Here is a 23,705-nt window from a genome sequence, read left to right as displayed (position 1 = left end):
GGACAAAGTTTACAACATGATCTTGTTTTTGCATCATTATCCACATCCAGAATCTTCTTCTCTTTAGTAGTTAAGTTTCTGTCCACTTTTGCAAAATGCTTTAGTTTTACCTGCAGCAGGAATCTGGGGGGAAGGACAGAGTTCCAGCACAGCATTTCAAGTGTACAAGGTACATGAATCACCTCATTCCCCTATATCACCAGCCAGCAGCCCTCCACATTTTTAATAACCTAAATATTCCAGTCCTACAGTATAACGGACACACGAATGTTTGGGTTTCCACCCTCCCAGATGTGCTAGCATTTCAAACAGCAGGATGGATGTGGAAGTGTCTGCTTCAAGGGGTCCGGGTGGGATGGGCTTTCTATTTTAGAGAGGGAACTTTAGTGGCTTTAATTTGTAGTAAACAGAATAAAAGTCTGAGTTCTGGAAAATAAATCCTCATATTCCCTAGTATATATTTTAAAGGTGGATGGATATGTTAGAACTAGTCATAAATACTGCAGTCTAGGCCTATGTCTCAAATAGCCCAGGTCGATCTCAGCATGGCCAAAGTGGCCCAGTAGGATTCGCCCTTACCAATACTTTCTTCAACAGAGCCCTCTGCTCCTAAGCAGCTGGGATGTAACTGGCCAGGCAGGCTTTAAAAGCCACAGTCACACACAGGCTGACAGGGGGCCTCCCCAAGACCTTCTGGGGGGACAGAGCACAGACGGACGGCTCACTCTAAGGAGGACAGCTCCGTGGGGGCCGTGAGAACACGCAGCCGGCTGCTGATCACTCAGAAAGCTTGGCAGGCAGCTGGTGTGGGGAAGCCGAGGACACTCCAGACCACCCTGCTTCCCTCCCCATGTTTAATTAGATTGGCAGCATTATCTGAGGACCCAATGGGACTGAGGCTGGTTTCAATAAGGAGGTGAGGAAAGGCTGCAAACTAATCCTGTACGTTCTGGAAACAGGGAAAATAATCAGGAAGGTATTTTTAATCCTTAACAGCAAGCCAGTTGCCACATTACTGGTTTTGCAATCGAAGTGACAATTGTAATTAGGTGTAAGGAATACAAGACTGCACGTTAGAGTCAGTACCTCCTCGTAGAGGTAAACAATTTATTACCTCTGTGCCAAAAGAATAGACCAACACATTAAAGAGGGTAAGTTTACTGTTACCTTGAGGAGTTTCGGATTGGCTACACCGCTACTGAAATTTTTCAATTAACTCAAGGTTGCAAATTTCACAGCGATGCCTTCAACAGATGCCATTAACTTTATGACAGATAGCACAATCAGGGCCATTAACTGGGAAGCTCGGGAAAGCCCGTTTCTTTGTGGGTAGAGAGTTGAGAAGCATTCCCCCCCCGCCGCCCCCCCCCCCCCCCCCCCCCCCGCTGTAATCAAATGTATCTGCCTTTGCATCTGCTGTTCCTTGGGCCCCTGGAGAATGGATTCTGTTTTTGCCATCCAGCAATCCAGGACTATTTCTGTCCATTTATCTACATGGCTAAATTAAGTGCTTTCAACTTCTCTCAACAGCCTTTGTTCCCCTCGTCCCCCTCCCCAACCTAGGTGGTACATCACTCTTCATATTCCTTAAAAGGTCTCAATAATTTCAGGGTGGCTAGAAAAAAAAATTTTTTTTTAAAGAGAAACCAATCTACTGCCAGAAATCTTCATGTAAATTTTGTTTTCCACTCGGGAAAAAATGTTCACTTTGCTCACACTGCCAGTAAATTATTAGGAGAAACAAAATGATTGTTGGAAGCCGAGGCGCTTTCAGAACAATCCCTGCGAGCCTATTCACTCAGAACAAATAATAAGGCCAACGGAACTTGTCACCAGTTCCTAGCCCTGTGTTCTTTGTAAAGAGAGCACTGTATCTGGAGATTATCTGAGATCAACTACACTAACTACAGAGTGCTTAGTGAATATATTTAAGAGTTGGAAGAAGGGAAAAACAAGGAATTAGCTTAAAACCCTTTTCACTTTTAGAAAGTTTAATGAGTGGTCCCCAGGAAGCCTTGTAACATTTTATAATACACAGTGACCCATCACTTTGAGAATGAATGGGCAGAGATAGAAATACAGAGGCAAGTTAACTTAAATCTGCTTAAAAAAAAAAAAAAAGAAAGAAAAACCTTCAGGTTCTGCGTTTCCATCTTGTGCTGCTTTTCTAGGCCCATTCATTGAACATGTTCCTCATTTTCTTCTCATGAACTCCTACCCTGCTGTAAAACCTAACCCAAATTCCCACCCCTTCAACTTCAAAACTACACAGCCTTCTGTTCTGTCTTACTATTCATACATCTTTCTTCTTGTTTCATGTCAGATTGAAAAACTAAACTGAAATTCACACACACACACACACACACACACACACACCACATTATTTCAAAGGCTCTTAAGTATAGTGAGCTATTAGAGAAAATGAGGGTGTTGTGAACAGAATACCTGGCAACTCCTTAAGGTCAAGAGACTAGCTTAATTTGAGGGCAGCTCAGCAAGCTGGAGGTAAGAGACGAAATAGAAGGGCTCAGGAAGGGGACAGAAACAACCCAGATGCAAGAGAGACATGCTCCCTGGAAGCAGGGAACTGTCAACTACATGTACTGGTACTAGCTAGTGGGAAGCCTAAAGAGATGTATGGAGGCAAGAGAGAGATGCTAGAGATTTTAACCTGGCATGACTGCGCTGGGTGGGTGGGCAAGGGAATGGCTGAGGAGGAGCTAGGCTAAGACATGAAAAGACAATAGAAAAACTGTTAGGTGAGCAAACCAAGTATAATTGGTGATAAGCTAGAAATAAGTGATGAAAAAGGTTACAGACTACAAATGACCCTTGTTTCCAATGTGGGTAGATTGGGAGAATGGCTATCCCATTGACAGAGAATTTTGAGAGAAGTGGGGTGGGCGGGTCACAGAAGAAAATGGCAGATGAGTATTGTGCAGATTTTTGTCTTTTATTACCAAAAACATTCCTCACATTTCCTTTGAGAGAAATTACAAGGTTAGCAGATCAGGTAGGTAGAAGTCAATCTTTGAAGTCTTTTGTTCTTACTTAAAATAAACATTGATTTCTGTTATCGACTCAGTCTTTGAAGACTCAGGGACACTATTTAGTTATATAGTGATCAAAATAACCGCTAATTTAGAACAGATCAAATTATAAAGCACACCTTGTATATTCCTATCTCAGAGGTGAGGGCCAGACTGCTGTGGACAAGCACAGAGCTTCCCCGGGGTGAGAAGGCAAGAAGGATCGAAACCAAAGTCCTATACATGACCTTCACTCCTCACAGCACGGCTTTCCAAATTCATCCCCCCATCTGCAGAGCAATACCTGAGAGACCTTCAAATGAAAACTGGTGCCAGTTAATTCTCTGCCCATATGTGCTGCACTTGCTTATGACTCAAATCCTGCTGCTCCCGGGGACTTGCTGCCTCTCGGATGTTTGAGAGCTAGGACACTTTACCGACTGCTGGCACCGCTGCAGATGTTTCTGACCTGGTGAAGAACACCTTAGCAGTGGTCAGGCGGCTGGGTAGGTAATTAACTCTGTGATCCCCAGGGGGAACTAGCGAGGCTAATAAACAAGCATATATCAAAATGGTACTTTACCTAATGGCGCTGCACAGGGTGCCTCATTTTCGAGGCAGTTATTGTTAAGAAAGTGATTTCCAGATTAATTAAATTGTTTGATTGCTTTGTAATTAGGCTGGAGAAGTCCTGTGTCTTCACCACAGAGAAACAGGCTGCACATCTTTTTAAAAGGCATATGCTATACCCACTATAGATTATTAATGCGCTTTTAATAGCTGTCTGTTCGCAAAATGATCGTTTTTGGTTGCCTTGATTTTTCTATCAGGACTGAGGGAATCCAAGAATTAATGATAACTGCCATGTGAAATTCCCAGAGGATCAAAGAGAAGCCCCCACTTGAATCCTTGTTGCTATTGTTGACTGATCTGCCCAAATGACTTGCGATGTTTTAAACCTTAACAATGAGTGTTGGAGGTTTTCGGCAACTGGCACTGCTTAAAAACCTGCAGACCTAACTTCACCCATCCAACCGCGGATCTTCTTACAGGAGGAATGCCAGTTATGGGGGAACCTCGGGCTGAATGAACTTTCAAAAACAACAGTTCAAATCTCCTGAGAAGTTTGCCTCCCAGACCCGGCTGATGCCAGAGTTAAAAATCTTCCTTTCACTTAGACAGCTGTCTCAGAAACTGGCTCCTTTCCAGATGTCATGGCAGGATATTCATTAAACCTGGACAGCTGCTCAGAATCTAAGTGGACACAGGAAAACCTTGACTGGCCTTCAGTGGAACTGTCCCTGGTAAGCTGTGAAGTGTCCACAGCAGGCCAAGAGAAGCAGGCTTATCTGCCTGGGTTTTCAAGTAGAGGGGATCACACACAATGAACCAAAGCTTTCTTAAACTCCAGGATCTCGGAACCTCTTTGGTTTTGAGGACTAAGCAAAGGGGTAGATAGTGAATTAACTGAGATGGGGAAGAATGAGGGAGGATAGGGCTTGGGAGTGTGAGAGAGAATTAAGAGCAAAACTTGAATACCTGGGTAGGCTTTAGTCTTTTACTGAACGGAGGCACCGCCACAAATAATTTCGAATATGCTAAAATGTACTCCTAGTCCACACTATGTGCAATTATATACAAAAACGTCACATTCGGTTCTAGTTCTCATATGTAACACTTATATTACTTAATTAAACACTTACAAACGGTTATAGTTTTTTTAATTGTACTTGAGAGCATGGAACAGTTTTCCAGCTCACGTTATTTAGTGCCTGACAGAGTTAACAGTCCTAACTGGTTTCAGATGCTCAAACCAGCCAATAGTGCTCGGAAGAGGTTTGCAGAGAAGGACAATTCTATATGCTAAGTACTGAAGTTTGGGTACGGATCATTTCAATCACTCTGTCTCCTGTCACCATTGGTAAAACTAAACGAAATATAATGACATGTGCACTATATTCTATTTTTATCTTTCTCTCACTGATTTGTAATTCTAAATGCTGGTGAGGGAGAAATTCTGGTTATATGGGTAGACAAACAAAAAGTATATTTTGATTTCTCAGTGCCTAACCTAGACCTGTTATGTAGTAAACTAGAAACATATGATTTTTTTCTGATTTAATAATTTACATGTTAAGTTCTATTTATGCACAGAGGTTTGAACTACCTGGTAGAACAGATTAAATAGGCAAACAGGACCCAAAAAACTAAAAATCTACTGATAAGATGCAGATCTGTACACCCCATCAACTCTAGACTCATTTTATGAAACCAATTCTGGATCCTAATTCCTGTGAAAAAGAAACTTTCTTAAACAGAAGCCCTTAATGTATCAAAACTACTTACTAAAATACTCTCAGAGCACTGTGTTGTAACACTCTTAACAACTGTGCATGTAAGCTTTCTAAGGAATGGTGATGAAGTTGCAGGGGGGAGAAGATGTAGGGAGTGAGGGAGAGTTCCCCAAACAGGTCAATTTCTATGTCATACAGCTCTCACCGATGCCTGTTGTCTTCATTTCATGAAGCCATTCCCTGGAATTTGTGTCCTGTATTTGAAATGCTATGGCATTGACTCGAATCCCTTGGAGATGCGTTATAATGGGTTCTTGAGAAGGTCTGAGCTTTCCGTTGACCTTTCCTTATTACTCTGAATTGGTGTCACATCTCAAGGTGATCCCGGGTAAAGACTGGCGAATGTCAGGAGTGATGAAGAAAGTTGATTTTTAGTTGTATGTTTTCTTCCCATCTACAGTAATTCATCTTCCCAGCAATAGGGAGGAGGTTAATTTTAGCCTTTGCTTAAAGTTACCGAGTAGCAGCTGTAAGGTCAAGGAAGGTGAGGCGAGACCATAGCCACTGTAACAGTAGTTCCATGCAATTTTATGAAACTCAATGCAGTCTATTAGTCTGAGATAGTTAATTAGTCTCCAAACTGGATAAAAGATTGAGGTAAAGAATATAACCTGGGGTATGAATGTTATATTTTTCTGTCTTGCATGAAGGGATTTCAATTCTTTACCATAATTAGATACAAAGAATTTCCCTTTTTACCTAGAAGAGGGATGGATGCTACCAGGAAATCGGTTCTCCTCAGAGTGTTTGCTTCAATTGCTGAGTAATTTCTAGTCAAAGGGGAAGTATGTAAGTGAAATGCACGTCCATATAACCTGCACAGAATGTAATCTGAATGTATTCTCTATTATAAGCCTCTTCCTTTCAGCTGCTCTCAGTTAAAAAGTGAATAGTAAATGTAAAGCGGTCTCATTTAACACACGCTAAATGTTCCTCTGGCCTCTGCTATAGAGGAATTCTATCTGAAAGAAGCAAGAATGTGTAAGTATTTTTTCTTTTAAATTGTTAATCCTTTTTTTCAGTTTCTAATTCCAGAAATACTAGTATGTTCAGATTTATAAAAATAAAAGACACTCAACTCTACAGCTTCATAATAAAATAATATGTAAGGTGCCAGTTATCTAACAAGTCTGAATTCTGACTTTCAGCTTCCATAAACCATACAGATCTTGAAAATCCATGGTCTTTCTCCTCTAATGTTTTTGCCTTACTTCCCTCTTCCATTTCCTTAGCTAAATAAACAGTTCCCAATCTGGGGTGTATAGGAGAATCACTAGGGAAGCTTTAAAAATGCTGATGGCCAGGCCCTACTACACCCTCTTTTAAATGAGGTGGTTCTAAAATGCAGCCAGGTGGACAGCCATGGCCCTAGGATTTCCTGGTACACTGCAAACCTATTCCAACACTTCCACTTGCCCTTTAGAGCTCTTAACTAGGAAGTCTTGGATTTCCCCTCCTACTTTCCTATTTCCTTCTATAAGCCAACTTCCCTCTTCCTTGTCTCCGGTATACGAACTAGTTCAACGCCCCTTTCACACATTCACTGCTCTCTGACTTCCAAGTTTTCTCAAAACAGGACTAAGACCTGAGATCCCTCCCCTATCAACCCAAACAAATACCTGCCTACCATGTCGACACTCTGAAAACATGGCCACCTGCCCACAGGTGTGCTCTCAGCTTAATCAAGTAAGTTATTACAGGTACCCTACCCAACCCACATAGCTCCTCTCCTCTAAACACAATCATTTCCACAATTTCTCCCTTCCTCTAAAACAGGAACATCCTCAACCTAAATTGTATATCATTCCCATGTTCTTGGGTTAAGAGTAAAAGTCTCTATAAAAGAAAAACATGGGAAAGAAAGCATCCATAAATCAAAATCTTTTTTACAGGTTTAGTACCAACTTTAATCATTTGATTATTCAGTTGAAACATCCAGTGTTCCTTTTGTTCAATACCTAAAAATAAATGAATGAGACATTGGATTTAAAACTGCACATCTCATGCTTTCATTTTTTTTCATAGGCAGAATGCCTATTACTTGGTCCATGTAATAGTAAAACATTTAAAATTATTATGACAGTTAAAATCAGAGCATGGGGTTTCAATTTAACAAGTGATTATTAGAAGCAAACATGTGATCCCTCTAACTATTCTAGTCATTCCTCATTGCAGAAAATATGACTTGCCCTCAGTCCTGACAGGGACCTGTCCATTTGAGGACTTATTCTATTTAGTTCTATACATGTGTCCATGATATTTTTAGCGCAGGATCCTAAGTAATTGATGGATGGGGTGAAGGAAGCTTGTTTCAACCCTGAGAACAAGCTTCTCTGAGATTCGGTATGTGCAAATATCAACCTTTTTTACTATCTTAAGGAGCCACAGTTATTAATTACAATGTGTTGAACCCTTCAGAGATGTCGGGGTGTATTCAGGCAGTGTAAAAAAGTTGTAATTACTCTCTCAAAAAGCAAGACAGGGTCTTTAAGGCTCTCTGAATAAAAAATTAGGTATAATTGGAGCTTTGAAACATAAAGAATATGGAAGATAAAGGTATTCTGATATAGAAACTCTGGCCAACAGTTAGAAAATTGTCTGAATTTTGCTCTTTCCATTTTTTATTTTTTATTTTTTAGCATTTTTGTATATAGGGACATTCATATTGTCCATAATTTCAATAGTTTTGTAAGAAGAAATTATAACATTTCCGAGCCTCCTGGTGGTCTTCCTTTATTGTGTTTCTTTACTTCCAAATTATTTTTTAAAAGAAACCGTATTTTTATAGTACTTTTATGGGTTCTTTTCTTAATTAAGTTTTTTTTAACTATGTGAAACTTTTTGGGTGTAAGCAGTAAAATAGCAGTCTACTTTTTTTCCAAGTTGCTAATCGATTGATTTAAGACCGTTTATCGGCTTGAATAATCCACATTTTCTCCAAATATTTAAGGAACTAATTTGATGCAATTAGGGCAGGGCAGTGATTTGTGGAGAGCATAGAGGATAAAGAACAGACTAGAACTCTGGCCAGTGTGGCTCAGTCATTGGAACACTGGCCCACATACCAAAGGTCACAGGCTGGATTCCTGGTCAAGGGCACATACCAGGATTGCAGGTTCGATCCCTGGCCCTGATAGGGGCATGTGCAACCAACCTCTTTCCCCCACCCCCTCTCTCTACCTCCATCCTTCCCATTCTTTCTCTCTTAAAAAAAACAAACACAAAAAACTCAAACTAGAAAAGTCTGAGGACCCCTTGGAAATAACCTTTAGGGCAGTATTCCAGGTGAGTCATCACCTGGGTGGAACCCTGAGGTCTCTATTTTTATCAAATACTCCAGGTGATTCTTAGGCACACTATAGTTTCAGCATTTGAGCTTTAGGATGGTGATTCTTAATTTTGGCTTCACTTTATAACATAATAGTCTGGGGAACATAAAACAAAACCCGATGGCCAAGTCACACTCCAGTCCAAGGAAATCAGAATGGGGTGTGGTGGGGGGCAGGCATCAGTCATTTGTAAAGCTTCACAGGTGATTCCCATGTGCATTCAAGTCTGAGAAAGAATGCTTCAGATTCCACTGAGAAAGTGAATTTTACCGATTAAGTTGTTCTCTAACTTTCCTATGTATCAGAATCCCCTGGGGAGCTTTTAGAAAGCTACATACTGATGCCAGGCCAGACACTTGACGTTTCTGATTTAATTGGTCTGAGGCCTGAGCTTTTGTGTGTGTGTGTGTGTGTGTTTTAAGTTCCACTGGTGATTCTAATGTACAGCCATGCTTTAGAACCCGTAGTAGGTTCTTCAACTGTAGAGTGCATCAGAATCACCTTGAGGACTTGCTAGGCCATGGATTCCTGGGCACCCCCAGCAGTGACTTAATCAGTAGGTCTGGGTTGGAGCCCGAGAGTTTGTATTGCCAACTGGGTCTCCTGCTGCTGCTGCAGGTGGTCTGGCGACCGCACTCTGGGAACCACCACACTCATGTATATCAAGGCAACCCATGGGATGTGTTTCTTTAGTTAAAAGACATAATTAAGTGCATGTCTTTTAAAAAAATAGCTTCAATAATATGAGGGATTTGATGGAAGTGTCACAGGCAAGGAGAGGAGGCACAGAGAGAGAGCTCCATCTCATTCTACTACAGAAGTCCTGAGCCAGGGCTGGGGAGAGGAGCCAGGTGCAGAAATGCATCAGAGGCAAAGTCAGACTTAACCCTTTGCGGTCATTTATCTACTCTCAGCCACCAAAGCTTTTTTACCCTTCCGGTCGTATGTCTGCTCTCAGCCACCACAGCAAGGAGCCATACGAATCTTAACTCTATTCATTCATGTATCAGTTCATAATTTCTCTGAAAGCTCTTAAGTGTCTAAGCGACCTTGTCACGAACCAAAACACTGCCCCGACAAATTGGAGATATCGAAACTCAATATAAACAAACGCGGTCGTTCCACACTCGCCATGCAAAACACCGTGGCGAGTCAGTCGCCTTTAGAGAGTGAAGAAATCGACAAGCTTCGGAGATACTTCGCAGAATTTCAAATAAAGCTTTACAAATTACGTTTAACTGTAATTAGGCATTCTCGCTTGTTAAGATATTTCAAAATAATATTCCAAAATGGCAAAAAGAAAGTTACCGAAAGAAGTGTACTGTGAATCTGAAAGTAACGATGAAGAGTTTTATTTTGGCACCTTGAATACTGACTCTGACGTAGAAAGTGATAACGTTTGTAGTGATTCTACTAGTAGTGACGTAGTTCCAAAAAAGAATTAATAAATCTTGTTTATCCTTCATAATCTTGCATGTTATGTATCACTGCTCTTTCAATGGAAATTAATTCCGACCAGTACGACACCCATGTCCAAATTTAATACGACCGCAAAGGGTTAACAGGGAGGGCGTATCAGAATATGAGGCCGAGGTTGCCAGCTCGGGGAGCAGCGGGTAACTGGGTAACTGTACTGAGTTGCTGCGTTCGTCTTCTAACAGACCGGTGGTGGTGACAAACGCGGTGTTGGCAACAGGTGCTGCTGGGGCATCCTCAGACGGAAAGAGCTCCAGTAAATAGCACCGGCGTGCTCAGGACGATGTCCAGGTCGAAGGGAAAGCTGTGGACTTCAGCACGTGCGCGAAGCAGACCTTGGGCAGAGAGTGCTGGTCACGAGTAAAGGGTGTAAACAGAGGGATCCCAGTAGTTAAAACGGGCAGGAAACAAAAAGGAGCCCACAAGGAGGATGGACACACAGAAGGAAGTGTCACAGGGAGCCAGGGAAGAGCAATTTCCAGGAAGCAGGAAATGCTTCCCGGCACCAAATGCTGTGGGGTGCTCAGGCTGAACACAAAGAAGTCACTGGACTGGGCCGGCCAGGACCACGGTGTCAGGCAGTGGGCAGCGCCTCGCCTTAGTCCTCCTCAGCAAGTCTCAGCCAAGGATGGACCTGAGCTGGTTTCCCAGGGGCTGGAGTAGGAATAGCTGGCTGTTTGACCGAGATACAACATAAAGATAATGAATAACCACATCTACATTTGGTTATCCATTTAATCAAATTGTAATTGTAAAGGTAAGAAACTGCAAGTGTTATAACAGCTAATCATTTCATAGAATGATTTAAAAACCTAACATTAAAAATGTGCTATCAGGTGGAAAATGGACTAGATAATGGCTCGTGAGGGCTTAGTTTTTACAGTTTATGATATGAAGCCACAGCAAAACAAATATTTGATATTTCCCCTACAGGATAGAGGTACAACTTGGAGTCTTAGGGCATTTTTAACTAGCATCTTTTATTTTATTTTTTTACCAAAAACATTCTACTAAATGGCTTAGTAATTTGAATAATGTTTTCCAACCACAATTATTCAGAACAAAAAGAAAAAAGATTGTTATTCAGCAATCTATGTCACAACACTCCAGTCTCACCCAGACCCCACACTCCCCCTGGCAGACTTAGGCCTTCCTAGGTGGTGGCAGGTAGAAGGTGGTGGCATATGCCCACCACCACCGGGGGCTGGCCAAGGATGAATTAGACTGAGGGCTAACTTTAGTACTGCGACCGATATTGGAAAATGCTAAACATGAAGCTGTTTAACTGCTTTAAACTGGAGGCAGATGGAGAGGGGGGAGCAATGTGCACCTGGGATTTTGCGGGTGTAATGTTTAAAATCCATAGAAAAAGAACTGCTCACGTTGGAAATAACTTCAAAACCTAATTCTAAAGGTAACACATGAAGGACTTGGAAAATAGATTAAGTTTTAACAGTGAAATTGGTAATCCTACTAATGTAATACTGTGGTTTCTCCCGTCTGTTTTTGATAGTGTGTATGTGTATATGCAAAGCATACTTTTAAATAGGATCATAAACCATATTCATTTTTGTATCCTGCTCTTTATAGCTACATTGTAATTATAATTTTCCTATGCCATTAAATATTTTTTACTGTGATGATATTTTAACGGCTACAAATTACTCATTATACAGATGGATCACAATTCAACAGTCACCCTTCTTTCTATTTAAAGTTTAGGCTATTTCCAATTTTGTACTATTACAAATAATGCTGCATTTAACAACCTGAAATATACTTCTGAGTACTTTTGTTATCATTTCCTTTAATTATATTCCATAAAGTTCAAGTAATAGTTCAAGTGATATGAACTATTTTTAGGTTTCTTGACATAAACTATCACTGTGCCTACTAAAAAGATTGTCAACTTTAAATAATGTACTGAGAATACCCGTTTCACTATACCATCACCAAAAATATTTATTACCAGGTGTGCTTTTTAATATTTGCAAATCAGGTGAAAATGGCATTTCATTATTGTGATTTGCATTTATTTGCTCAGTGAGAGATTAAACTTTTCACTTGTTTACTGGTCATTTCTACTTCTGTTGGTGAGCTGCCAGTACTTGTCCTTTGCCTGTTTATTCAATGAGGCATTAGAATTTTTTCTTACATCCATTTAAAAGATCTCTTTATAATTTCACTAGAGGTGCGGTGCATGAAATTCATGCCCGGGTAGGGTCCCTAGGCCGGTGATCAGGGCCGATCAGGGCCTTCCGGCTGCTAGCCGGGGCCTTCCTTCCCTGGTTGCCGGCTGCCAGCTGGGGCCTTCCTTTGTTCCGTGCCACCCCCTGGTGGTCAGTGCACATTATAGCGAATGACCGAACTCCCGAATGAACTCCCAAGGGGACACTTTGCATATTAGCCGTTTATATCTATAATAATAAAAGGGTAATATGCTAATTAGACCAGACATCCTTCCTGATGAAGCTGGGGCCAGAGGGAAGCCAGCCTGGGTCCTGGGTGCCTGTGGGTGGCCCAAGGGAAGCCAGCCCAGGTCCCGGGTGCCTGCGGGCGGCTGGAGGAGAGAAGCCCGGGTCCCAGAGGGAAACCAGTGCCTGCAGCCGGGGAAAGGAAGGCCTACTCTTGCATGAATTTTCATGCATCAGGCCTCTAGTCTATATATATATAAAAGGCTAAGTGACCATCCATCCATCCAGTACATATGACGCGCACTGGCAATCCTATATAATAAAAGCCTAATATGTTAAGTGTCCAACCATTTGACAAGTTACGATGATGCACACTGACCACCAGGGGGCATATGCTCTGACCCGTAGGTTAGCTTGCTGCTGGGGTCCAACTGATTGGGACTGGGCGAGATGGGCTGGACATGCCCTGAAGCCCTCCTGCGGTCCCTCCTCGGCCCTGATCATGCACTGGTGGGGTCCCTTGGTCTGGCCTGTGCCCTCTTGCAATCTGGGACCCCTCAGGAGATATCGGAGAGCCAGTATCAGCCCGATCCCCGCAGGCCAGGCTGAGGGACCCCACCAGTGCACAAATCTGTGCACCAGGCCTCTAGTATATAGATAATAGTAAACGTCTGCCCATTATATTTATTGCAGATATTTTCTCATTTATTAGTGTCTTAATTTTGTGTATGGGGTTAACTCCAGAATTTTAAACTCCTAATATTCTCTATCCTTAAAACACATCAATATTGCAAATGGTGACTGTAACAACTAAATACCTGTAAATCTATGTGCCTCTTTTTGGAAAAGTAACCTCTCCCCCATCCCCTCTTCAGGTGGGGGCCCACGTTCTTTGACAGAGTGGGACAGAAGAAACATGCATGAAAAGCATTAATCCAGACACCGTGTTCGGGCCCCAGAGTGAAGAGTGAATCATAGCTCACTCTGGGGACATCCCAGATCTTTCCTGATCCCTCCAGAGAGCACCTTCAGGGCCAGACCCCAGGGCCTCGCTGGGAAGGAGGCAAGAGGCAGTGAGTGAGCAGGGTTCCAGACCTGGTCCTGATCTTTATCTTCAACTCAAGCAAAAAATTACTCTTCAGCCCAAACTGTGACAAAGGCTGATGTTCTCTGGCTGAAGCAAAAGTGGACTTGGGGGGGCTGTGAACCCCACTCCCAAATCACCCCCCTACTCCCTATCCCCGAGGCAGCACTCCTGGAACTGTTGTGGTCTGACCCACTGGGGTTGACTTGTTATAAAATGCTGTTCATTTCCCACATCAGCTCTAAGCCAGAGGACGTGCACCAGCTGAGGGACCTGAAAGGCTGGTGTGCCAAAATGAAATCCCACAGGCTCCCCCAAGGGTGTCCCAGCAGACGGTCACAAGGATGCCACATCCCACTGTCCAATCCACCCGGAGACTCTAACAAGCCCATGTTTGAATTTGCTTTGAATTTACACACTATGGTGTCCTATCATTTGAACCACATCATGAATTCAGATTGGTTATAATAATACTTTAGTCGTTTCTTAAAACCTCACACTGCTTGGCACTTTATAATATTGCAAATACTGTCACATGTAATCTTTCATTTGAGACTGCAAGGGCCAGTTCTACTATTTCCACTTTAGAGAAAAGGAGGTTGAGACCTAGGAAATGATCTGCTCAAAGGAGCACCGCTGATACCTGGCAGAGGTGAGCAAAACCCAGACCCTGACCCTGACCCTGACCCTGAGGCCCAGTGTTTATTACATACACCATTTAGTACTCGACCAGCTGTGAGAGATCTCAGAATTAACAGGGCTCGGTGACAGGATGCTGGAGTTACACAGTAGCTGGAGCTTTCTACGTGAGGGTCTAGCGCTCCATGCCTGGGAAAGCAGGCACACAGTGTGAAGTGAGCAGCTCTCCAGCTTCCTCTAATAGTCCCTTCCTCATCTACCTCAACGACTCGCCAGGCCACCATGTCACTGGGCACAGAGTTCCTGGAAGTTTAATGGGACTAACTATTGTTTCACCTGGAGAGAACACACTTGAGATGCACTGAGATACACATCAAGATATTTTGGTGACTTCACAACACATTCTTGATGCTTATTAAATGTCATTTGCAGCAAGCATTAAGGAGCATTTCCTGTGGACCCAATCTCTGACTCTTAGGGCCGCAAAAATGGAAGTCAGACAACAATGGACGGCCAACAATACAAATACAAAACAATAGAAGGCCAGCCCTTTAATGAATAACTTCCCAGATTAAACTCAGAAACTAATCAGTGCTGGTCACAAAGAATTTTGTATAATACTATTCACTACAACATTACTTATAAGAATAAAAAGCTGGAAGCAGCCAAAATATTCATTAGGGGAAGGTAACTATCACACATTCATGAGCTGGAATATCTTGTACTCATTAAAATGAAGCATTGTGGGGGAAAAGACATTTAATGATATGTAAAAATCTCAAAATAATATAGAAAGAAAATGATCTAGAGAAAATTATATCTATGATCCCATACTTATACATATATACACAGATGTATGTTTACATATTAATTTATGTTTACATACACAAATTTATGTAGTATACACAAATGTAATAGATATTATAAAAATGTCAATACATAAAAAGTACACATTTAGACAAAAAATCCAAATGTTAAGTAGTTAGCTCTGATGGAAAGAAATATAGATGATTTTTATATTTTCTTTCATTTTCCAAATTACCTACAATAAATATGCACAGCTTTTATAAATAGAAAAAAAGGGTTTGAAATACAATTTTTAGAAACCTAAAATAATTCAGATTTTTTTAAAGCAAATCTCATCTTTTCTTCCTAAACTCTATGACTTTTCTTGTACGTACACTCTTCTACATTTTCTCCACCTCTCTCTTCCCTAGTCCAAGGAAACCAATTGGGCTCGCAACTCCAAAGCAGAGGTGTGTATGGTAGCTCTTCCCTGTAGCTGAGCCCTCTGAACTGGTGAGGGTTACCACAGTGCACGCACACCCAGCATCTTAGGACAAGTTCTGTAATTCACCCACTGGTACTCCTAACATAACAGCTTAGAACTTGAGAAGCCTGCAATTTGCATGGCTTTTGTAAAGAAGCACTCACATATTGCTGCAGTAAATACACGAATTTGCAGTAAAGCATCATTAAGCCGATACTATAATGATGCCAGAGTAAGTTCGAAGATAGGGATGGTATTGCTATACGTGGTATTTAAGAAAATGCTCTTTAGCATATGCAGTTAAATTGGAAATGTAGATTGCTAACCCTCTCTGGCAGGTTGCCCAATAGGTAAAGGCCACTTTGCTTATGCTTACCCTTCTATCAGGGGCACTGGGCGCTTAATGAAGACGGAGGGCTGATCCCCATGTGAACAGAAGCCCCAAGTTCTTTAGCTCTGTGGAACAGTTCATTTTTCTGTGACCCGAATCCATACTCTTGCCAGCGACTGGGCTTCAGGTAGTCTGTGTTTACATACAGCTGAGGGTTACTAACTCAAGTTCAGAGCTAACCCGGGCTACGCTGGTCAAGAGGGTGGCAGAAGCACCACAGTACCAGAAAAACCAGTCACGTGACAGTCCCCAACGCGGTCCAGTCTCAGAGCAACAGGCTCTGAAACCTCGAGGGTGAGGAGAGAATAGATTTAGCAAGGATTTTAAATGCACCTTCTATTTTCCTGGTGATCATTTATCATAGATCTTAGAATAAAAGCAATCCTCAACATAAAGGAATCTCCCATTTTTCTAATAGTAGATAAGAAAGGAAGGGTTTTTTGGGGGAGGTGGGCAATGTTAATAATATAAACTTTCAGGTATTTAGAAGACATAATACATGTCATTTATATCTTTTAAAAATAATGAAATATAAATCATACTCTATCAACTTGATAACCACTGGCTCTTCCTGGAGCCCTGTCTTCCCTTGGATTCTCCTCTTGCCCTCCTGCCTCTCACATTGTTTTTTCTCAGTTTCTTGCTGGATACTTGTCCTTCCAGAACCTCTAAGTGTTTGCACTAGACTCAACCCCAGGTTCTGTCTTCTCACTCCAAAACTTTTTCTCTCAATGATTTCATCCCTTCCCAGGGTTTTAAACACTGTCTATGAACAAACTGGTATCACCAGCACAGATTCAACCCCTTCAGTTCCACACCCATAGAACAACACAGTTTGTCACTTAGGTAGCTCATTGGTATCTTCAATCCATTATGCAGCAACATGAACTCTTAAGCATTCAGCTCTTATCTGTTCTCCTTTCCTCTGCCCTGGGAAATGCCCCTGCCCTCCATCCATATTCTCAGCAAGACGGCTGGAAGCCACCTTTGATGACCTCTCCCTCACCCCACATCCAATGTATCACTAAATACTGTCAACTCTAACTTGGAAAACACGCAATTAAGATATATCTATTACTTTAGCAATCAAACCAAATCAAAGCAAATCCATAGTTGATGCATAAACACAAAAAAACTGCAACATTTTGATTTAAAAAAAGAATAAAGAGTCTTTCCTTATGGATGAAAAACCCATGTACTAAAACAAAACAAAACCCCACAAACTAATACCACTTTTGTTAACACAGAGGAGCTTTAAAATTAAATTTAGACATCAGCTTCCAAAAGCTTCAGTTTATAATGGAGAAGCTAAAAAGCTAACTCAGAGGCCATTCAGGTTAAATTCTACATTTAGAGAGCAGGGGAATATGAAAGATGTCAGTCATTAAACTATTATTAGGAATAAATTACACATAAACATTGCAGTCTTCTCAAAGGACCAAAATGATAAATGGAAGTCACAGGGCAGAGGGATCTTTATGAAAAAGTTAACACATAGTCATGATTCTGGTATATACCCGTCATTACTGATTCCACACAAAGCAATACCCCAATGAGGAAAACACGCTGACGTCAGTCCGTCTGATTTTATCATCCTTTTTCTTAAGCAGGAAGGGCAAGATGTGTCATTGCTCAGGCCAACAATTGGCAGTTACACAAAGGCTAGGGATTAAAATATAAAACTGTGTGTGCAGCAGAGAATAAGAAAGATGGCATTCTCCATAATTCAGAGAAACTGATTTATGAAATAACTGAAATCACAGAACAGCTGCATTGTAAAATTATAAAACTTGGGCGCACACACTAGATTAAGAAGCTCTGGGTCTCGGTCCTTCTGAAGGTTTTAATAAAACCAGATGAGTCCCGGGTGACGTCCCACCCAGAGCTGACTAAATGATTTGCTGATTGTAACCTACATGAAATGAAACCTCTGAGGAATACTTCAAGGTGCTCTGAACTGAACACAAGTTTTATACGGTTAAGTTGATTTTGTTGTAATCTGCTTATAATTAGAAAAAAAATGCCAATGAGTGACCATGTCTTTTTTCTTGATAGAAAAAGACGTTTCTATCTTTTTAAAGAAAGAGTGGTTGTATGGGGCATCAGGACACTTAATTTCTACTACAGCTAACAATCAATTTGCCATGACTCCATGGGCACACAATTAGCCTTGTTCTATTACCCAAATAGAAGGAAGGTAGGAATACATTTGTCTTGGACCATCATGTCTACTTGGCCAAAGGAGGTGACTGCCTTGCTGAATGAACACTTTTGTTAAAGATCTCCAAAGCAGATTTAAACAGTTTGGCAAATAATATTTCAAGCATGAAAAACCTGCTAATAGCTTTTGAATGAAAGTCACAAAATAGATAAAACACAGGCACTATTACATTCAAGGCTCTGTCCCCAGTCTCACCTTAGCCAAGGAGAAATCTTCCACTGATACCTGAAGATCATTCATCTCTATTGACCAAGCTGTTCCCACCAGCAACCTAAAAGTCATGAGGAACAGCTTGCCCTCTGAGAGTGGCATGTGAACTAATGGTACTGCGAACATCTGAACAGAAATGCGTAAGTGCATAACCTCCCCTAGTTGTCTAGGGCGTAGAGAGAAACTGTTTTGATGCCTTTTTTTTTTATTGCTATTGTCTCACCTTTGAAGGCAAGATTCAGGAAAAATCTTGTAGTGAAAACCTTGGTCACTGCTTGGAAAAAAACACCACCCCATATGACATATTAAGGAGTATGAGTAAGGAAATGCTTCACTGATACCAAACTTATCAAGCAAAGAGGGCAGGGAAGCAGCGAGGTCAGAACAGGTGATGCTCAGAGCAAGCCCCGCCTCGTCCATAAAATGAAACTCTACAACTAGACACAATGACGACAAAAATGGAAGAAATCAGAAAGAAAAATACTGACAAACTGTGCCACAAAAGAATGAAAAAAAAAATATTACATTAATCAAAAAGTAAAATAACAAGAAAAAGCTAAAGGAGTTCATCACCACCAAACCAGTATTAAATGAAAAGTTAGAGGCTTTTCTTTAAGAAGAATAAAAAAAGATAAAAAAAAATTGAACAACAAAATGGCAGTAAATACATATTTATCAGCGATTGAATCTAAAAAATAAAACAAGCAAATAAGCAGAGCAGAAACAGACTCAGATGGAGGGAACATTTTGTCAGAAGGGAAGGGGTTTGGGGGATGGGTGAAAAGGTGAAGGGATTAAGAAGTACAAACTGGTAGTTACAGAACAGTCCTGGGGATGTAAAGTACAGTATAGGGAATATAGTCAACAATATTCTAGTAACTATGTGTGATGTCAGATTTATAGGACATTTATTGGGATGATCACTTAGTAAGTTATGCAACATCTAACCACTGGGGTGTACACCTGAAACTAATATAATAGTGTATGTCAACTGTAATTAAAAAAAATAAAAATAATTTAAAAATTAAATTAATTTTAAAAAGTCAAACAGCGTATTACAAAAAGATATTAGTGACATTACAAAAGATTAATAAACAAGCACATTAAACATACTAAGAATTTACCTCAGCCCTAGCTCGTTTGGCTCAATGGATAGAGCGTCAGCCTGCGGACTGAATGGTCCCAGGTTTGATTCCGGCCAAGGGTACATGCCCAGGATACAGGCTTGATCCCTAGTCACGGGCATGCAGGAGGCAGCCAATCAATGATTCTCTCTCATCATCGATATTTTTATCTCTCTCTCCCTCTCTTTTCCTCTCTAAAATCAATAAAATATTTTTTTAAAAAAGAATTTACCTCATACCTGTTACAATGGCTATTATCAAGGACACAAGAAATAAGAAGTACTGGTAAGGGTTAGAGAAAAGGAAACCCTTGTGCTGCAAGACTGATAGAAATGTCAATTTTAGGTCAGTTACATCTTCGAAGAGGGTCTTGGTGAACAGAGAAGCAGCAAGTACAGTGATGACTAATGATATATATATACTAGATACTAACCTACTAGGTTATGTGAACTTTTTAAAGGTATTTCCTGTCTTGAGTAATTTCCAGAGGTGTCCAATAGGAAATTGATACTTCTTTCCATCTTTTCTTCCAAAAATCCTCTTACAAATGAATCTACGTAATCACCTGCAAATTCACAGTAAAACAATTTTTGAAGACACAAAAGGTTAGGAATTTTGGCCAATAGGGCAATATTTGCTCTTAGGACTTTAAAAGCCTAGCATCAGTAGGTCTCGGTTATTTATCTACATCTAGCCTGTGGATCACCCTCTATAAGCATAATTACTTTTAGAGCTCATACTTTTACCATTAGAATCCAATACAATACGGAAGTAATACTGTGGTCGGCAGAATTTTAAAATGGTCTCCAGAAGATCCCTGTACCTTGGTTATTCAAGAAAATATGTTTACACACATTCATAAGAACTTTTGGAAGGAGAAGGAGCAAAGTAGAAATGCTTATCTTTGGGGAATAGGAAGGTAATGAACTTAGCATACAGTGACTTTACAATATACTAGGACTCTAAAATAAAACCAATAAGCAAAGCAATACCTATATTAGTTTTCTATTGCTATGTAATAAATTACCAAACATGTAATGGCTTAAAAAATGATAACCTATTTATTAATCTTAGGTAGGCTTCACTTGTTTGAGCTCAGGAGGCTCTCAATGGATCATCAAGCCAAAATCAAAGAAAGGTAGAAAACCACCAGCTCCCAGTTCCCTAGGAACCCTCACCCAGTTTTCCTTCTCAGGGTATCATGTGGCCACAATCACAGTGTCAGCAGGGCTGGGCTCTTATCTGGAGGCTGGGAAAGAATCCACTTCCCAGGTCATACAGGTTGTGGAGAGTCAGATCACTGAGGTGACAGGACTGAGGTCTCCATTTCATCCTGGCTGTCAGCCTAAGGCTGCTTGCTGCCCGCTTCTGGACTCTGCCCTCTCCTAACTCCAAGTCCACAATTGCCACGTCCAATCAACCTCAGGCTCACATCTATCTCTAACTGCTCTGCCCTAACCAGAGAAAATGCTTTCTTTTAAAGGGCTCATACGTTTGGGTCAGGCCCACTCAAATAATCTCTGTATAAAAGATTATCTGACTTGGGACTTTAATTTCGTCTGCAAAATCCCTCCACAGGAGTACCTCAATGATGAATGCGATAGTATATGAGAGGAACTGCTTCACCACAACTTGGCTCTTGTTGGAGTCTACCAATTTTTAACCTTTTTTTGACAATATGCTAGATGAACCATAGTATCTCATTATCCTGGTTCACATTTCTCTTGGGATTACGATGAGTGAACATTTCACACGTTTTTGTTGTTCAATTTTTTTCCTGTGACATGCCATTTACATCTTTTGCTCATTTTTCTCTTGGTGCACTCATCAATTTTCACATTAATTTACACAAGCTCTTTCTATATTAAGGCAATCCGATGTTGGTCAGTTATAAGCATGAGACATTTTCACAATTTTTCTTTTGATTTTGTTTATTACGCAGAAATTTTCATTGTAGGAGAGGCACACCAGTCTTTTCTTTGGGGCTTCTGGATTAAATTTCATGCTTAGAATCTTCCTGGAAATAGGAGCCTAGGATATTCAACCTTCCCTTTTTTATTAAAATGGGACTATCCTGTTCACCGTTCTTTGAGGAATCCCTGGCTTTCAACAAGCACTGCTTTGTGTGTGGAGATAAGCTGCAGAACACTGTGCCAGTATTCCTTTTCCTCAGGACACAAATAAAGTTCTCATCTCCACTGAGTCACGTGATGGGCGTAAAGTCATGTGTCAGCAATGAGTGGCCTGACATATTATCTCTAACTAAGAAAAATAGAAAGCATAACTCTATATTTTGGATGCATAAGCATTGAGAGAAGGCAGTTTTCCTTCCTCTTGTTTTCCTAGAAGTCTCCAGGAACCCTCACCTGGCATTCTGTGTATCACATACACGACAGAGAAGGTAGCAATGGACAGTCAGAGCTAAGAGGCATGGTGAGTGGGGAGGCATTTCACATATCAAGGCATGAGAATGGTCCTTTCCTTAATTTACATTTTCTTCTTTTTATACAGAAATAGCAATCTACCAGACTGTGATGAATGCCATTTCTCACAAAAAGTCTGACAGACTTCTACAGCTTCTGGGTGAATAACAACCTGTGGGCTCCGTAACATAAGGAAAAGTACTCTCAGAACCTGAAAGAAAGGCTCCTCTCTTCCCACTCCTCTGATTAAATCCTAAAATGATGTTTGAAGGGGAAGGAATTCAACCCAAGTCTACATACAGAAAAGAATTAAGAGGATCATTAAAGTCTTAACCACATTTTCTCTAATCTCAATATGAGAATTGAAGACAATCACAGTAATAAAGAGTAATCAAAAGGCACATAAAGTGTGGCACAATTACTACAGAACACTATAAAGAGGAGTAAGGTTAATTTATATTAATCACTATCGAATTATATGTAACAAATAGACTTCATAATTTACTCAGCACCTAGTATAGACCATCAGGCCCTGTGATGGAGGAATATAAAGATGAAAAAAAGAATTTCAGCCTCCACTCAGGTATGTGGCCTCACTTGGCCCTCTGTCAGCTTTTGATTTTATAACAATGATATAACATAAGTCTCCAAAGTATAAATGGTAACATTATAGCTGTGTATTCATCACACAGCTCTGGAAACACAATATTACCAACTGCTATCATTCTCCCCGATTATATCCCCCTCACAGCTCTCATGAAATTGGCCTTTAAAATTACTGTTTTCCTTTATACTCTTACTATAAACATATATGCACATAAACATACATATTTATGTGTATGTGTGTATCCCTAAACAAAATATTCTTTGTAGCATCATGTTAGCCTTATATGAATGGTTTAAATAATATCTTTTTGTACCTTGCTTTTGTTGCCCAATACTACCTTCGAGTTTCACGCATGTGGAGATGTGCAGGGCTAGTTCATTTTCTGCTATGTGCACAGTGTTCTGTGGGTGACTATGCCACAATTCATTTCTCCATTTTCCAACTGATAAATGTTTAGGTTGCTTCAAATGGTCAGCTATTACACAGAACACTGCTATGAGCAGCCTAGAGCATGCTTTCCTACGATTCTCTCCAGTTTTACCCGCGAGTGGCATTTCTGAACTTTAGCGGTCTTGCTACAGTACCACAATTTTACCTTTTCTACTTTACCATCTTTTATTTATTACTATGAATAAAACAAAATGTTACTCCACTGAGGCAGCTACCTCTGTCTCTCCCTTCTCCCCAAATATGTCACAGATAACACCCACTCTCAGGTTGAGTACCACCTGCCCAAGCAAAAGGACTTCTGAGGAAGAGTCACAGCCCTGCTTTCAAATGCGAAATCATCATCTGAAAGCCCCTCAGTGTGAAGTCAGAGTTTTCACAATAGTATAATAGAGGAAGTGCTCATACTGTCAACCCATCATTCTTCACAATCCTGAAGACATCTTCCTAAAACACGGATCTTCCTCAAAATCCTTGAAAGGCATTCAAGGTCAAAATTCCTTCTCCTCTCTGCCTTTTGTTTCTCTTTCCACCTTTATCTTCTGTTACAATCAAGCATACACCTCCCCAGCTCTAGCCACACACTGGGAATTCCCGTTTCTTCCTGTCAAAGTCTTACTCATCTTTCAACATCTTAAGCAAGTAGTTCCTTCAAACTCTCCCGGACTTTCCTGATTGGAATTAACC

At 40.8% G+C, this 23,705-nt stretch overlaps 1 protein-coding gene across 9 annotated transcripts in view; it reads right to left on the bottom strand.

Moving 5' to 3' along the window:
• MAST4 (microtubule associated serine/threonine kinase family member 4) overlaps positions 1–23,705 on the bottom strand; it is a 521,110-nt gene that overhangs the window by 77,652 nt on the left and 419,753 nt on the right. For 5 of the 9 annotated variants that reach the window (XM_036310366.1, XM_036310368.1, XM_036310370.1 and 2 more), the window contains one exon: positions 19,975–20,106. The exons of the other annotated variants lie outside the window; for them this stretch is intronic. In XM_036310366.1, the coding sequence (XP_036166259.1) occupies positions 19,975–20,106 (132 nt within the window). The remainder of the gene's footprint in view (positions 1–19,974; positions 20,107–23,705) is intronic. 9 annotated transcript variants of the gene reach the window in all.

The sequence above is a fragment of the Myotis myotis genome, unplaced genomic scaffold (assembly GCF_014108235.1).
Source record: "Myotis myotis isolate mMyoMyo1 unplaced genomic scaffold, mMyoMyo1.p scaffold_m19_p_5, whole genome shotgun sequence".
NCBI classification, from domain to species: Eukaryota; Metazoa; Chordata; class Mammalia; order Chiroptera; family Vespertilionidae; genus Myotis; species Myotis myotis.
This window is presented reverse-complemented; position numbering and strand designations above follow the sequence as displayed.